This window comes from Phragmites australis, chromosome 1 (assembly GCF_958298935.1).
Source record: "Phragmites australis chromosome 1, lpPhrAust1.1, whole genome shotgun sequence".
Lineage (NCBI taxonomy): Eukaryota > Viridiplantae > Streptophyta > Magnoliopsida > Poales > Poaceae > Phragmites > Phragmites australis.
Window position 1 is genome coordinate 52,369,896 of NC_084921.1, and position 15,788 is coordinate 52,385,683.

At 44.8% G+C, this 15,788-nt stretch overlaps 2 protein-coding genes across 3 annotated transcripts; both read right to left on the reverse strand.

Moving 5' to 3' along the window:
* Nucleotides 1-425: 425 nt before the first annotated feature.
* On the reverse strand, nucleotides 426-4,914 carry LOC133926820 (peptidyl serine alpha-galactosyltransferase). The gene is made up of 8 exons (XM_062372946.1): nucleotides 4,504-4,914; nucleotides 3,790-3,960; nucleotides 3,249-3,492; nucleotides 2,938-3,138; nucleotides 2,377-2,849; nucleotides 2,137-2,301; nucleotides 1,744-1,987; nucleotides 426-1,459 (listed from the first exon to the last, which is right to left on the reverse strand). The coding sequence occupies exons 1-8, from the start codon at nucleotides 4,809-4,811 to the stop codon at nucleotides 815-817; spliced, it is 2,451 nt and encodes an 816-aa protein (XP_062228930.1). The 5' UTR covers nucleotides 4,812-4,914; the 3' UTR covers nucleotides 426-814.
* A 6,759-nt stretch (nucleotides 4,915-11,673) lies between these two features.
* Nucleotides 11,674-15,580, reverse strand: LOC133926828 (two-component response regulator ORR26-like). Of its 2 annotated transcripts, none has more exons than XM_062372957.1 (5): nucleotides 15,200-15,580; nucleotides 14,086-14,238; nucleotides 13,575-13,961; nucleotides 13,399-13,475; nucleotides 11,674-12,908 (listed from the first exon to the last, which is right to left on the reverse strand). In XM_062372957.1, the coding sequence occupies exons 1-5, from the start codon at nucleotides 15,312-15,314 to the stop codon at nucleotides 11,892-11,894; spliced, it is 1,749 nt and encodes a 582-aa protein (XP_062228941.1). In that variant the 5' UTR covers nucleotides 15,315-15,580; the 3' UTR covers nucleotides 11,674-11,891. The 2 variants fall into 2 exon arrangements, with proteins under 2 accessions (XP_062228941.1, XP_062228950.1); XM_062372966.1 differs by lacking the exon at nucleotides 15,200-15,580 and adding an exon at nucleotides 15,058-15,105.
* Between the last annotated feature and the right edge of the window lie 208 nt (nucleotides 15,581-15,788).

The window sequence follows — 15,788 nt, forward strand, 5'->3', positions numbered from 1 at the left end:
ATATGTTTAAACATGATTAACTATCTTATTAGTATTAATATAAGTGGTAGTGCTTAATAAGTATATTATCCTCCACCTAATCGCATGTGCCAATACAGAAAAAAACGGTTTTTTATAAGCATCCATTGTACATGCTCTGAGTATGACCATCCCTAAAAAAAATGTATGAGTACGACCAGCTAAAAAAAAAATTGTTTGTCAATGTATGAGGTCATCATGAATCATGTCAATGCAGTGGCATGCAGTGTTTTGGTATGGCAATTGAACTCTACGGCTTCAGACAATCGGATTGTTATACGAGTTTTAAAAGGCCACCAGATTTTATCCAACATTGTCCCATTACTCCTGCCAGAACATACAACACATATCTTGCCAGTACATGGGTAACACTTTGTGGTTTATGTAGCATCAGAGTAAAAACTGTTGCACACCAGAGCCATGAGTTTCGAACAAAAGAATAGATTATTGTACCTCTATGCTCAGTTAATACTTCTACAAATTGACAGTTTCTGACAAGGGGAAACTATATAGGGGGGGGGGGGGGATGTGAGACTTTACATCATTCTAAAAGCGTCTATTGAATTGAATAAAGCAGCAGCAGCATCAAAACCTGCTGGCAACTCAAAGAAATTTGACAAAAGAAAGATTGTTTTACAAGGTCCAAGTCCTCTGGCTTCTTCTGATAGCTCAAACAGATGTTGTTCGCCTCTAGAGTCCTGGGACTGTACCCTTTTATGTATAGCGTTCTCAGAGGAAATACCTTATGAGCATATTTGTCTATTCTATAGTCAGATACGGTGTCCTTAAAAAAAAATCAGGCATGAGCTTTTAGGCTTCTAGGAGCCCTAGATCTCGAGATGCTTCTCTTTCGGTCAGAGAAAAACATAGAGATTACCAGTAAGAACACTATGACTGATACTGCCCAGACAACAATTATCCACATCCTGGAAGATCTGGCGAGTCTCCTTGATCTATGTACAGGTGGTACAGTGGCAGCAGCTCTTTCAACAGTCTTCTTCCGCGCCATATCCATGGATACAACGTTTCCTCTCTTACTACTTCTGGATGACTCCTGTGTAACTTTTTCAATTTTGTTAGAGGCTGAAACTTTGTCGATTCTCTTAGATGTGCTGCGGATGGTGTCTAGTCGGGGGCAATTTCTGCGTTTATGGTGCAGGTATAGGGCTTTGTTCAAGGCCCTCCCACACTCAATGCTGAGAAGATCCCTCTCACGTGCATCTAGATCTTCTTTCATGATAGTAGCTGGATCAGGTGGTTCAGGGAACTTGGCCCAGCATGTATTTACCACATCAGTATTTCTCCAATCAGCCTTGTCAAAGCTCCAATTACCAACTCCAAATCTCAAACCGTAATGGAAAACCTTATATTTTGCTCCAGGTAGTGGAACGTATCCTGGATATATCATTATGTCCCTCCTTATGATGTGCCGTAAGTTAATCTGCAAAGGAAGTGTCATCAGGCAAGATAAACTATGAACAGGGACTGGATGAAGAAAATTTCACTGCTTGAAACGAGACACGTAAACTGCTAATTGATGCCACCCACACTATCTTTCAAGAACGTATGAGTGCAACTGTTCATACTACCTTTCTAGATGTTACGAACACGGCATTGTGTTGATATTACAGCCATAAGAGTTCAGATACATGCATTACACTTGCATTGTATGAATGAAGCTTGTGGTTCTTGCCAGAATGAAAAGAAAATTACAACCACACATACCTCAGCTGCTGCAAAAGAGTAACCATACATCTCACTAATCCAGCCAGATTCATATATGTCACCAGTAATGTTTGTTGCATAGTGAGCTTTGTCTGCACGAACCTCCTCTGATTTGTGCAGCCACAGCAGAGCAAAACGCCGGAGATCATCAATATGCATGATAATGACACCACCAACCTTGTCACATGCCGATGGATTGCGAGTGTGTATCTTCGCAAGTATGTTATCACAACCAATGAGGTATCTGATACACATCAAGAGGGTAATATTACTACGTGGTTGAACACATGCTTCAAGTCAACCAATCACATATCTGGTAACAGAAAACATAATAGGAAAATTACTAAATGACCAAGCACATGCCACAAATTCAGTAACAGAGTAAGGTCTTACTCATAGGGAGTAGAAACAGGATGGCCACGTTTCGCACCGTATTCCCATGGGATGATGGGGCCTCTCATGATCATATCAGCATCCAGGATAACAATGAACTCGGCATCTGTCTGCACATGGTAGAGCCAATGGAGAACTGCTGCAGGTTTATTAATTGCAGGGTACCTAGCAAAAGAACAAAGTGAGGGGGTCGTCTTGAAAAATAGCTTTAGAAACAACGTTAAACAATGAGGTTTGTACCAGTCCCCTGTCAATGGATGTCGGTTCATAGATGGAACATGGTGTGTTGGAGCAAGGTCGTGGCCCTTATAGTTCTTCAAGTCCTCATCTGTACAACTCAATAAGCGTGTAATATTACCAGGCTGTCCGCTTAAACGAAAGCTGTGCATGAGCGCAACAGTTTGCCAGTCAAAATACAATGAACATTCAGTGGAGAAAAGGGTGTGTATTTTTGGACTTCCACTGTTTGCCTTGGACAATGCAACATGTTGCAGAGTCATTTTGCTGTCAACCTTTTGACCATTCCAGTACTTCGGTTTTGTAAGCTCTGAGAACCTTTTGCTTTTAAGGAAACTCAAGTATTTTGACCACTGTGGTTTTGGGCACCCAACAGATCCATGATGCAACAAGATCCCTTCATTCAAGGTGTTAATGCACTCTATGCTTAGAAATAAGCCTCGTTTTACATTTGGGTCAGATTCCATCATCTCAACCTATAAATTTAGCAACATTAAACGACCTTTACGGTACATATTGTTAGAAATGAGCACAACTTAAGATATGATTCGGAAGGTTGTTTACCTCTCTAGGAAACGGAGGTGGAGGGAATAAGCGGTTGCAGTCATAAACTATTCCATCCTCATGGTGTTCTAACTTACTGAATGACCAGTTTCCAACTTTAAATGGCAAACCATAATGCAAGATAAGTGGTTCAATGCCTGGTCTTGGAGTATAACCTGGGTAGATCATTATGTCATCATTTATCTTGTGTCGTAGACCAACCTGTTCAAGAGGGTCAAATAACGAAGATTGAAGAAACAGGGAGGTTCACAATGATGTGAAAACAATTACAATGGCAAAGATGCATAGTGGAGAAGAGAAATTCAGTTTACTTCTGCAGCACCAAATGAATACCCATACATCTCACTGATCCAACCCATGCCATATATATCACCAGTAATATTGGTTGACCAATGGGACTTATCTTGCCTCACTTCTTCAGTCTTTGAAAGCCATAGTGGTGCTAGAGCTCTTAAGTCATCAATATGCATGGCTAGAATTCCCCCAACTTTGTCACAAAATTCTGGATGTGCAGTGTGCAGCTGTGCAAGAATGTTATCACAACCCTTCAAATACCTGGTTAAGAGAAAACACAGATGAAACCATTTAGAAAGCAGAATGCAAAGGTAATTGTATTTCTTAGATTAGAAATGTGAAGCATCATACAGACTTCCAACCTCTATATTTCAACTTTATACAAGGATTTTCTTGCTGATCTAACAGCCAAATGGGACATGAGCTAGCAAATGACTATTCCTAACATATGTAATAATTAACACAAAAGAATACTTAAGTAATTTATTGAAGTTCCATCTTACCCAGTTATTTACGACCATATAGTTACAAAAAAGGGACAATCGAGTAAAAACATACCCATAATACGCAGCAAAAGGCTTGCCTTTTTCTGCTCCGAGTTCCCAGGGAATAATGGGGCCTCGAACAATCTGGTCCGCATCCAAGATTACAACCCAATCAACATTGTCTGCCTCTGGACTGTGCTTTAACCAATGCACCACCCCTGCAGGCTTATTGATGGCCGGGTACCTTCACATGAAAAATGACAGGATGCCCAGTGAGCTCACTTTCATTTCATACAAGTAATCTTGACTTGAAAAATAGCAATTCCAACTTCTGGACTAGTCGTTTCTTTCGGATCTCTCATCGCAATAAAAGTTTAAAACCCCAGTTGACAGCTCAGTAATTAATTCTATCCAAAACTCCTTCCAAATATACTACCTCGACCTCAACAACCTAAATCTATGAACTCGCCATGCTTTACATTACCCTGGAGCTTAACAGTTCATTTGGTAATCCGTCTAAAATTCTATTCCAAACATTTAATTTCTAGTCACCAAATTATAGCATAAATCATGGATCGGTTCTCAGAAATGCTTCCGATTTTCTTGATGAAACAGCAATCCCCCCAAAAAAGTCCATTCCATTCCGAGCAGAAACGCCTCAACTTGTGACAGAGGCAATCATAATAAACAAGGCTTCTTACAGTTTTGCCGAAGAAACAAGTCACTAGAATAGTATGTGTGGAACGAGGAGAGGAGCGGTGGGTGTGTATGTGACGGCGAGGGTTACCAGTCGCCGGTGCGTGGGTGGCGGCTGAAGGAGGGGACCTGGAGGGTGTGGCCGATGCCAAAACCGCGGTATGAGGGGAGCTGGCCCTCCGCGCAGCTGAGGAGGCGGGTAACGCCGCCGGGCTGCCGGGCCTTGCGGAGGCTGTGGAGGAATCCCACCGCCTGCCAGTCAAAGTAGTCGCCGCATTCCACCGAGAACAGCGTGTGCAGCCGCCGCCCCTCCCCTACCGGTGCCGCGGCCGATGCCCAGGCCGGAAACAGCAGAAGGAGCACGGCCGCCACCGCGCCGGCGATCGCTGCCTCCGCCATTGCTGGTGGGGTGGCGGATCTCGCGCCCGGACGGATCCCGCCTTAGACTGGTCTCCGGTTTATCACTGGTTCGTTTTACTCGTTTGGTTTGTGCGCTGTCATTCACGAAGTCGCGAGTTTTAAAAAATACGCCAACTGGGCTGGTTTCCGTAAAGATCTCGGGTATACACAGGCCGTCAATTATGCTGATTCTGGATTGTATAATTTGTGTTTTGTTGGGTTTTTTTAATGGATGAAAAAAAATTCAAATGAAATAATGTTCCAGCCTCTGCACAAGCGGGTACATGTAAGACATTTCAAAAGGAGAAATAAAATAAAGAGAGAAAAGATTGAAATTCAACTTGCACAAAGTGAAACTGAATATCAAAACAAGACCATCGGCTCATGGCCACCATACGCTTTAAGAAAATGAAACGCTTGCTTGATACATTTTCACTGCTATTCCACCACAGATCGAGATGATCTGAAAGATACATTAGAATTCGATGTCCGCCCTCAAACAAGGTGAGAGATGGAGCAATTCAATTCCAGAAGTTGTAATTCGTCATAGGTGGTGAAGTACAGAATCATATGATATCTTGCGTAAGCGTTTTCAGAGACAATTTCAGACGTCAATCCTCCTGTATGGTTAAGATTGCAAGCTCAATTGATATATATTATATTCAAACCGGGAAAGTTCCCCCTTTCCATTACGTGAACGGAAATAATAGAGTTATTACATAAAAGTTGTAATTCGTCATAGGTGGTGAAGTACAGAATCATATGGTATCTTGCGTAAGCGTTTTCAGATACAATTTCAGGCGTCAATCCTCCTGTGTGGCTAAGATTGCAAGCTCAATTGATATATATTATATTCAAACCGAGAAAGTTCCCCCTTTCCATTACGTGAACGGAAATAATAGAGTTATTACATAAAAGTAACGGGTACGAAAAAGGTAAAGGATAATATTGTCACTCCCTTGGTATTTGGACTCATGACTCCCGAGAGAATGACCTGCACAGACCATCACAAAAAACACAGAACCATCAGATCTGGACCACAATTCATACACAAAACATCAAGTTAAGCTGTCAGCTTGAATAGCGTCGAAGATCATGTTGTTTGTAAATGGACATCTTCTAGACAGTACACAACCAAATCAGCATATCAAGTTATGTTTCTGGGCTCCATCCGATTTGAGGGCGGCAAGTTGGTGTGAAGGTCTTGGGCTCCAGCGAAGGTGAAATTCTTCGGTTGGCTTGGGTTACACGGGAGGCTTTGGATGGAGGATCAAAGGAAGCGACATGGTCTACAAACGGTAGACTCGTGTACGCATTGCGCTCAGCTACCGGAAACCAATGACCACATGCTCCTTCGTTGTACCTTAGACGGGGAGATTTGGTGGCGAACTTTTGGAATACAAGCTGTTGGATTGGTGGTTGGATCTTCGGCGGCGCATGGCCAAGGAGTATCGGAGAGGCCTCAACTATCTGGTTCTACTAACCAGTTGGAGGTTATGGTTGTCACGCAACGACATTATCTTCAATAATCATCGCATCACATCAGATTTGCTGATGACCCTCATTCGGGAGGACATTGATCGTTGGTGAATCGCCAGGGGCAAAACACCTCTCTATTATGATGGACCGGCTCAGTAGTTTTGGTTCCATCATCTAATTAGTTATGCTTCGGTCGTTCTTGTTGTTTAATTTCCTTGTAATATCTCTTATTTCTTACTTTTTCATTTGCTGCCCTGCGTCGGGCGTTGTGTACTTCTTAAAACAATTTTCTTCCCCTTAATACAAAGATACGCAGCTCTCATGCGTATTCAGGAAAAAAAAGTTAAGCAACAAGTCTTCAAATTGAACCATCTTCAGCATCATTTTGACATAACATATTCCTTTTTTTTTATAAGATGTCCTTTTATTTTAAGAGACATGCGAAATAATGAGGTCTGGTTTGGATCATCTAAGTCCTTGGGCAAATGTCAGAAGATTCCACAAAACAAGAAAGGTTTATGCAAAATTGTCAGCTTTAAGCAATCCAGGGGGGGGGGGGGATAACAAGGCTAGGAGAGACTTGGTAAGTTTCCATTAAGAACTAGAAAGAAACCCATATTACAAAACTAACACCTCATGGAATTAAGATATATCGGTTTCCACCTGTGAAAGGCGGCTATATTTTCAGAATCCTAACACATCAATCAAAGTACAGTCTGCAGTTATGTGATGATATCCTGCATTACAATTGATGATTTGATGTCAGTAACTTTGCCGCTTTCATGGCCTCCATGTCACACCCGGTTTTTTAAAAGAATAACCAAGTGCATTCCACATGTATGCCAGGATCAGTTTCATCATACATGCGGTGACATTATCAGTGACATACGGTTCTATATTGAACAAAATAACTTTATTGAAATAAATACCAGGGTTTTGAATAGCAGCGGAAGAACTCAAGAAAACTCCAACGAAAGCTTTAGGGCACGCCACAGGCAATCGACTGGGTGCAACGCAACCAAGGACGCTCCGTCTTCATTGTAGTCTTCGGCTTCATTGATCTCTGTGAAGTCTTCTCCAACTGAGCAGCATTTATTATTAAAAATAACAAGTGTGAGTACATATCGTACTCCGCAAGTGTGGAGAAACATGACATGAGGGCCTAAGACAAGAAAGGTTTGACTCAGGTTCACTGCATCTATGCCAAAATAACATAGGACTCAAGAAAACCTAGCAGTCCTATTTACTATGTGTGATGACACCAACATTAAAAGAACAGCTCATCGAATTCCATCCGACTACCAAACTCACCAGATATTTCATATCCGGCTACCAACTCATCGGGGTACCACCACCCGACTACCCAAAACCATCCATCCAAGATTCCCCACTAATCATGAAGAAGTCCAAGTTCGCTCTTAACCGTGAGCACGCCTGATCGATCAGTTTTATACTCTGCAGAGGTTGCACACTTTACCCACGAGTCGTGATTCCCGTTTTGCTTCACACTTCCGGGGTGTAGAGCCGGGGTCTCATTACAAGACCTTTACAAAGCGCCTCTAAATCTATATGCACCCACTAAGGTTTCACCGCTAACAGGGATTACATCCACTACAGAGGCCCCCTCTTGTGCCACTTAACCGTCTACTGGTGCGTACAGAATATGGAGGATATCTAATTAATTGGCCAGGCCGTACCCATATAAGACTCATGGTTGCGCTGTTCAGCCGGGTTACAGGCTTCAAGAACCGGTCCATAAGATCTAAAGCAGGTGCTTGCACATCACTCAATGCGCACATAGCACCCATACCAACCAAACCAACCTGCCTAGATCCCTATGATCCACGTTGCTACAAAAGATTACTCAAACTGGTTTATGTTGCATAGACCATTAATCCAATTAACATTTATCCCACCCGACTTGACAGCACAACTAAGCATTTCTAACCTCGACACCCAAACTACAACATCGGCGACAAAGATAATATGGAAAGTACTAATAAACCCTAAACATGAGATTCATATTGACAAAGCATGCAATTAAAAAGTAAAGGATACACTACTCTATAATAGGCTCAATGTGATCAAGGACACTTGCCTCCTCCGAAGTGCTGCTCAGTGTTGTCGAAATCTTGATCTTGAAGTCACTCGAACTGTTACAGAACGTTATCGACTAATCGCAGGAACTACCAACAAATAGTACAAAGGAAATACTAAGAACAGAATACCAAATAGTAGCAAGGCGCTATAAAAAGCCTACTAAAAGAAAGTACTCGCTGCTACGATCGCGGGAGGGCGAGAATTGCTTAAAACGGAGCTCGTATGAAAAAGTTATGCTAGTTTTACTCTACAGGGGCTTTTCTGAAAGATTATAGGGACTAATTTGTAAAACAGAAAATTTTAGAGGCTGATTTGTAAAAATCCAGGGATCTATTTGCAATTAACTAAAAGTTCAGGGGGCTAAAAGTAAAATAACAGGGCTGTCAGGGGTTATTTTGTGAAATCATAAAAGTCTAGGGACCTAATTGCAAAAGCACATATTTAAAAGAATTAGCAGATTTATTTTTAATTAGAAAACCCTATTTATGACGTCAGCATGGCATCATCACACTGACGTGGACGCTAACCGGCTCAGCTCGGCTGACGTGGCTAACACGTGAGCGACGCGTGGCGCTGACGTGGCTCTCATAAGCTGACTGGGATAAAGAGGACACGTGGTGGCTTCCTATTGGCTCGCGAGGGGGTACAGGGGGTTCTAATCTCAGACGTTCATCTGAGATCGGACAGTGAGGGGGTGCCTACCTCGGTTCCGGCTCAGGACGGCGACGGCGATGAGGCCGGGATGACAGCGTGACTCGGGAGGTCACCGGAGTGGGGCGGAGATGTCATCGTGGTGTCCGAGGAGCTCCGACGAGCGACGAAACGACATCTTGGGGACTCAGCGATTCCATTTTACGCACAAGACAACATTGGTGAGCTGTGCAGCGGCGAGGTGCTTCGGCGGAGGGGGTTGTCTAGCGGTGGAGGAGCGTTGGGAAGAACCGAGGGTGGCTCCTCGTGGACATGTGGTGCTGGAGAACCACTCGGGGAGGACGGACGTGGCTTGTCGACGGAGATCGAGCGCGGTGGCGGGCGTCGGCCGGAGGTGAGGAAGAGGAGCGCGACGACGGCGCTAGAGCGCGGGTGTCGGAGGATGAACTCCTATCGCAGGGATCCTGAGGGACCCCTTTTTGAGATTCGGCCGGGGGGATGATTCTGAATATATTTGCGGGAGAAATAAATGGGTGTAAATGCGATGACAGGTGGGGTGAAATGATCTAATGCAGAAATGAGTAAATGCACTGGAGGGATTTTTAGATAGGTTCGGGCCGCACTGAGCGTAATACCCTACTCTTGTGTGGATGCTATAAATGCCCTGAGAATGTCTCTTAGGAATGTTGCTGGTTACAATAATGTTTTTCTATCCTAGAGATTCGGGCTCCTTGTTCTTCGGTGGTCTCAGCTTCTATGCTTGTACGAAGATGTTCTTCGAGTCTCGGCGTCTGCGCTCTCTGAGAGTCCTCCGAATCAACTGTCTTTGTCCGTACCCGTCGGCTCACTTAAATACTCGCCGGCGGTAGCGTGCCCCGAAAGGGGGGGCACGAGTTCCAAAGCGCCGTAAATGGAAAGACGATCATCATGGCCTCTGCGCGAAGTGACGAGGGGTTGAAAACGCGCCCCCCGCCCGGTCTTCGGCCGTCATGATGGCGCTGGCAACGGGCGCCGTGGAGAGGGCCCACCGGGCAGCCACCGAGCGGCCCGACGTGCCCGTTCGGTCTTGTACGCCTGCTACAGCAGGGCGGCAGGCGGGGCGCCTCGGGCCTTGCGATGCTATCCCGAAGCGCGCCGGATGAAGCGGGATGGGACCCGTGCATTAAATGTCCCCACACCCTTCTGCTAGAATGTGGCAGGGACTGACACCGAGCGTGGCAGGAGCAGTTGGAGGTGGCAGGCCACGCGCCCTCTTAAATGCGGCATTAGGCCTTTCACAGGCTGACATCTCATCGCTGGACCCCTGTAGGGGCCACCGACGAAGGACTTCTTGAGCCGTCAGGGAACTGAGTGCTCGGGGGTCACTGTTCACCTCCCCGAGCACTCTCTCCCGGAAACGCCCTCTCTTGATCCTCGGGGAATCGAGTGCTCGGGGGCCATTGTTCACGGCCCCGAGCACTCTCTCCCGGAACTGACTGTTCGGATCCTCGGGGAACCGAGTGCTCGGGGGTCGCTGTTCGCAGCCCCGAGCACTCTCTCTCGGAATTACCTTCCTTGGGTCCTCGAGGTACTCGGGTGCTCGGGGGTCACTGTTCGCGGCCCCGAGCACACCTTTCCCGGTACTCGGCTTCTCTGGTCGTCGGGGGACTTTGGTGTTCGGGAGTCATTGATCACCTCCCCGAGCACTCTCTTCTCGGTCACTTGGTCTTCGCAGATCATCGGGGAATCTGGGTACTCGGGGACCACTGTTCATGGCCCCGAACGTTCTCTCCCGGGACTTAATCTTTTCGTACCTCGCGGAAATGAACCCCGCGGGAAGACGCCACGTGGCAGAATACTGGCCTTGCCTCGGGATTCGGGGACCCCTGGTTCCTGATTCACCGACAGCGGGGGACGGTGGGATGGGTGCGAAACCAAGAAGGGAGCTGAGAGGGGGATTTATAGGAGGGAGAAGGAGGTTGCGGAGAGGGGCGCGGAGTGGAGAACGTGCGGCAGCGGTTTCGGGCGAGTGGCGGTTGCGAACGAGCATGGCGCACGCAGGAGGAAGGGGATGACGGGTGGGCCCGGCTTGTCAGCGAGAGAACGAAAGGGAGGGAGAAGCGGGCGGGGCCGGGCCGGGCCGTGGGTGCAGGGAGATGGGCCGGCCTGATGGGAGAAGAAACGGGCGTCACACTCCATGACATTGAAGTATTGAACATCCATCGGAAGCGACCAGTCCTGCTGATGCAGCAGTAAGCGAGTGCCTGTCACAGCACAATTTAAGTAGAAGAAATAGTCTGTAGGTAAACTAGTGGATTGGTCTTTTTTTTTTGTTGCCTATCACTGTTCTCCACATTATGTCTGATATTTCATTCTTGAATCTGCATATAAATTAGTTCTGCGTCAAAATTGCACTAGAACTCTGCTTACAGCTGTATTCACCTTCACCTATGTAATTCTTTCAGGTTAGATCAGCAAATAACTTCACAAACTGCAGTCTCTGCAGGGATTGTCTTGACCTATATAACATAAGGTTTCCTGTGAATGTCATAAGTCTCACCTATCACATGCAATGCTGCGTCAGAGTAAGAGTTTACTGCAAATGTCAGTTGTATAAGGCAAAGATTTGACAATCTTCGTACATAGTTTCGAAGAACATCGTAAAGAGTATATATTATAGTCATTGTACCATGGCACAGTCTATAATACAGACAATTATCAAAAGTGGAGAGACTACAAATTAAATCCTTTTACCATAGGATCAAGTTAGATCACTATAACCCTACAAGAGGTGCTCTACGGGAACATACCAAAGAACATCATCTTTCCTCGCAGAAGACCGTGGTCGAAAGATGGGGGCAGCTGAGGTATTTATGCAAATAGGCATCCATCTATCAACGGGTAGTCTGTTGTTTCACTGGTAAACTCTAGATCATCATACCAGTTATTTTGTAGTCCAGGTAGTATCATTGCATCATTGTACTGAAATAAATCGATGCTATTCAATCCTATATTCTCAAAGGAGACACCTTGAAGTTGATAACCGGGCAGGTCACCAGGTAGACAAGGCAAATCTGTATCACCTATGATACTTGTCTCTTGTGAAGTAAGCAAAGTGGCTTGGTTCTTAGTTTGATCAAAGTAACAATCCTTAATGCTGGGTAACCCTTCCACACTGGAAAACTTCATGTCACCATCAGTTGAGGTCACAACACCGTCACTAAGTTGAACGGAAACTGAATCAGCTGTACACGTCAGTGCCGGTGACAAGGACTTCATACTGCCAAGAAGACCTGGCTTTACATCTGATAAACCTCTGGCATCGCCCTCCAAACTGCAATTCATCGAGATTACTGGTGGTGAGGAATATAGATGACCAGGGGCAATTGGGTGCTCCAAGTCTGGCTTGGGCAGGCATGAATAGTCCCCTAGCAGGTCACAACGCTCATGGTTATGCTTTGGATATTGCATGAACTGCTTTGGTGGCACACTTCCACTCCAGGACTGACATTCCAAGATCATGGTTTCTGACGGCTTCCTGTTCTTATCCACTGGCATTCTTTCAAAAGAGAGCACCCTACCTAAAGTTGAAGCACCAGCGACATTATGAGAGTCAGTAACATCACTTAATGGAGTTATATTTCTATCTTGCGCCTGTAAGGGCACCGCAATCTCTGTGTCCTCTAAATGAGGATCTGGGATGTTGGTCTGAGCTTGGATCTTCTGATAACCATGCTGATATCCAGCAACGCTCCCTGGTTGCTCTTGGAAAGAGCTTCGGAGGTTAAGGTTATCCGATGGTCCCTTGTGACTGAAATCTTGCCTAGCAGCACCCATTATCCTTTCCTCGTTCTGCTTTTGCAACCTACTCAAGTAGAGGCGATATTTCTGCATAGAGATTTTTTTATTATTATTGTTAGGACACCCGGGATCTAAGTATAAGCAACAGAGGACAAACAACGACTACTAGAACAATATTTATAAATTTGAAGGCATGCAAGGATGCTAACCCGAATTCTAAGTATTGGATTGCATGAGCTGTTTCAAACTTCGTTTGGCCTTTCAATGAAACCTCGAAGGTAATAATATTTCAAGGTTTAAGTTACGGATGCAAGTACGTGTAAATTGCTTGGGACAAAAGGCTTAATTTGTTGCTGTTGTTGTAAGTTAAGGATGCAAGTACATGTAAATTGCAAATAACCTTTTAAAGGAAGCTACTCCACTAATACATTCTAAGATTTAGCCCCAAAATTACATAATTGGAGCTATAACTAAGTTAAGTGTATGTCATGTCGACACACACCAGCAATCACCATAAGATCCAGTTTCCAAGGGAAGAGAACATTAAAGTTTACTGTTTGAACATGATATGACATACCTGAAGATGGCTAGCAACATTCTCTCTTGTCAGGCCAGGAATATTCATAAGGTCCAGTATTTTCTTCGGCCCAACTTCTGCAAGGCAACAATAGTTTCCGTTTCAAAATGAGATCAAGCGAAATTACATATTTGGGAAGGGAAGTGCAAATTTATCAATTTTCAGAGAGCACTCACTGTCAAATCCAATTTGGTTCACAGCATTAACAAACTTCTGATGAAGGTCAACAGACCAAACAACTCTAGCCTTCTTAACAGTAGCACCATCACTAGATTCCGGATCTGCATGGTCCTTATCCACATCTTTTCTCTTCCTCATGGTATCGGAGTCAACTCTCATAAATAGGCCCCTCTCTTCCAATCCCTCACAACCATTTCTGAGCATTTGGAAATCATCACAGCTATCATGACCTTCGATCTCTTTCACCTCATGCATTTTTTTCCGATATACGTGTTGCCAAATGTTCCGGAGTTCCTTCATTCGAACAGGCTTAAGGAGATAGTCACAAGCACCATGCTGGACACCTTTCATCACCCTACTTGTCTCTCCATCGATGGACATCACTGTGAAAACAGATTGGAGCAATTTGGTATTTTGAGAATACATATTCAAATTAAACAGACCATACTATTATATTATTTCTTCTCTGAAACTGCCAGGAAACAGATTTTGGTGTTGAATACTGACTTATAACAGGTAGATCCATCTCAAGTCCAATGTGTTCGAGAAGCTTGAAACCATCCATGTCAGGCATGTTGACATCACTAATTACGATGTCAAACTTGTTCCTCCTCTCCCGGAGAATTTCGAGAGCAACTCTGGCTAAACCGCACGTGGTGACTGCAGGTAGATAACTATTTTAGTCTAAGTACAGGACAATTCATGATTACCAATCATAAATATGGATGCATGCATGCAATATGGTTTTGGTTAAAGTGAGATGGATAGTACTTAGATTATGGGTTTAGTAGTAAAATTTGTCCAAAAACGGCCTAATCAGTAGTGATAAACTGATAATACGTGTGCCAAATGGACTAAACAATTCTGTTAAAATGAAATCCAAATGTCCTTAAAAGAAAAATATGACACACATGTTATCTAATTCATTGAAAACTTTACTGCGTCCAAAGCCAGTTACGGTGCCATAAAAATAAAAATAGAAAAAATAGTTTGCAGGACTGTAAAGTAAGAAGAGGAGGCAAGAACTATATTTTCTAAACTGTGGTGCTCACTAAATTATGCACGAGTGGAACTAAGTTCTTTGTAGAGATACATGCCATGCATCTAATAATTGAACAATCATAATTTAGCAGTGACGAAATAATGATCACTTCACAGTGAAGCAGGCTTAAAATGCCTATGTTGTTCCATGTTTCACTGCAGAAAATTTTAGCGAAAATAGCTAATGAGTAGGCCTGTAGCTCCCACTCAGTTGACACCACACAATTCAGAAAGCTAGAAATACCTCCTGTCTGAGCAATCACATGTAACATACAAGCAAGAACAAGAAGCTCAAAACTGGGAAATTGATGGCAGATATCTGTGGAAGGAAAATCCCCGGAGAACCTGAGCAAGCAATCGCCTTAAACAGGAACCAAATACACCACTTAAACCAACAAGAACTTGCCGAAAGGAGACTACTTTTCCAAACGTACTCACAAGTGCGAGATTTCACAAATCATTCACTGTGTAATTTCAACGAACACTAGGCGGGAGGACGGGCGTGCATGTATAACTGGAGCACGTGAACCCGATTTAGCCATCAAGCTCAAGAACCAAAGAGGAAAGCAAAGATTCCAACCTTCGTAGGAACACTTCCTGAGCATCTTCTCGAGGATCTTGAGCCATGTTGGGTCGTCGTCCACGACGAGGACGCGCAGCCCGTAGGGGAAGGCGGTGGCGTCGGCCAGGGCCATGGAGCTGCTCGCGCAGTTAGCCTCTGCGCCTCGCGCGGGCGCTCTCCGGCTGCCTGCTCTCGCAGGAGGTGAAGTGGGGAGTTGGGGAGGAAGAAGGCAGGGGAGCCCAGGGGAGCTTTAAAAAGCGGTTAAAAAGGGCGGGCGAAGTGGAGGCGGAGGAGGAGGCCGGTAAATATTTGCGCCCGTTGGTTAACTAACTTTATTCCCTCCCTTCTACTGTGTCTGTTTAGACGGTATATGTCTCTGTCCCTTCAGGGGCCATGCTTTACGAGCGAAATGGATTTCGCTTTGGAATAACAACTCCGGCTAGGCGGAAGTGAGTCGCGACCGGTCCTGATCCGGCTAGGCGGAAGTGAGTCGCGACCGGTCCTGATCAAGTGGGATATGAACTATCAAGTGCCCTGCTTTTGTTTTCCTTTTTGGCTGGGAAATTGTTATTAGGTTGCATGTCCTCGCTTTTGGAAGTAAAATTAT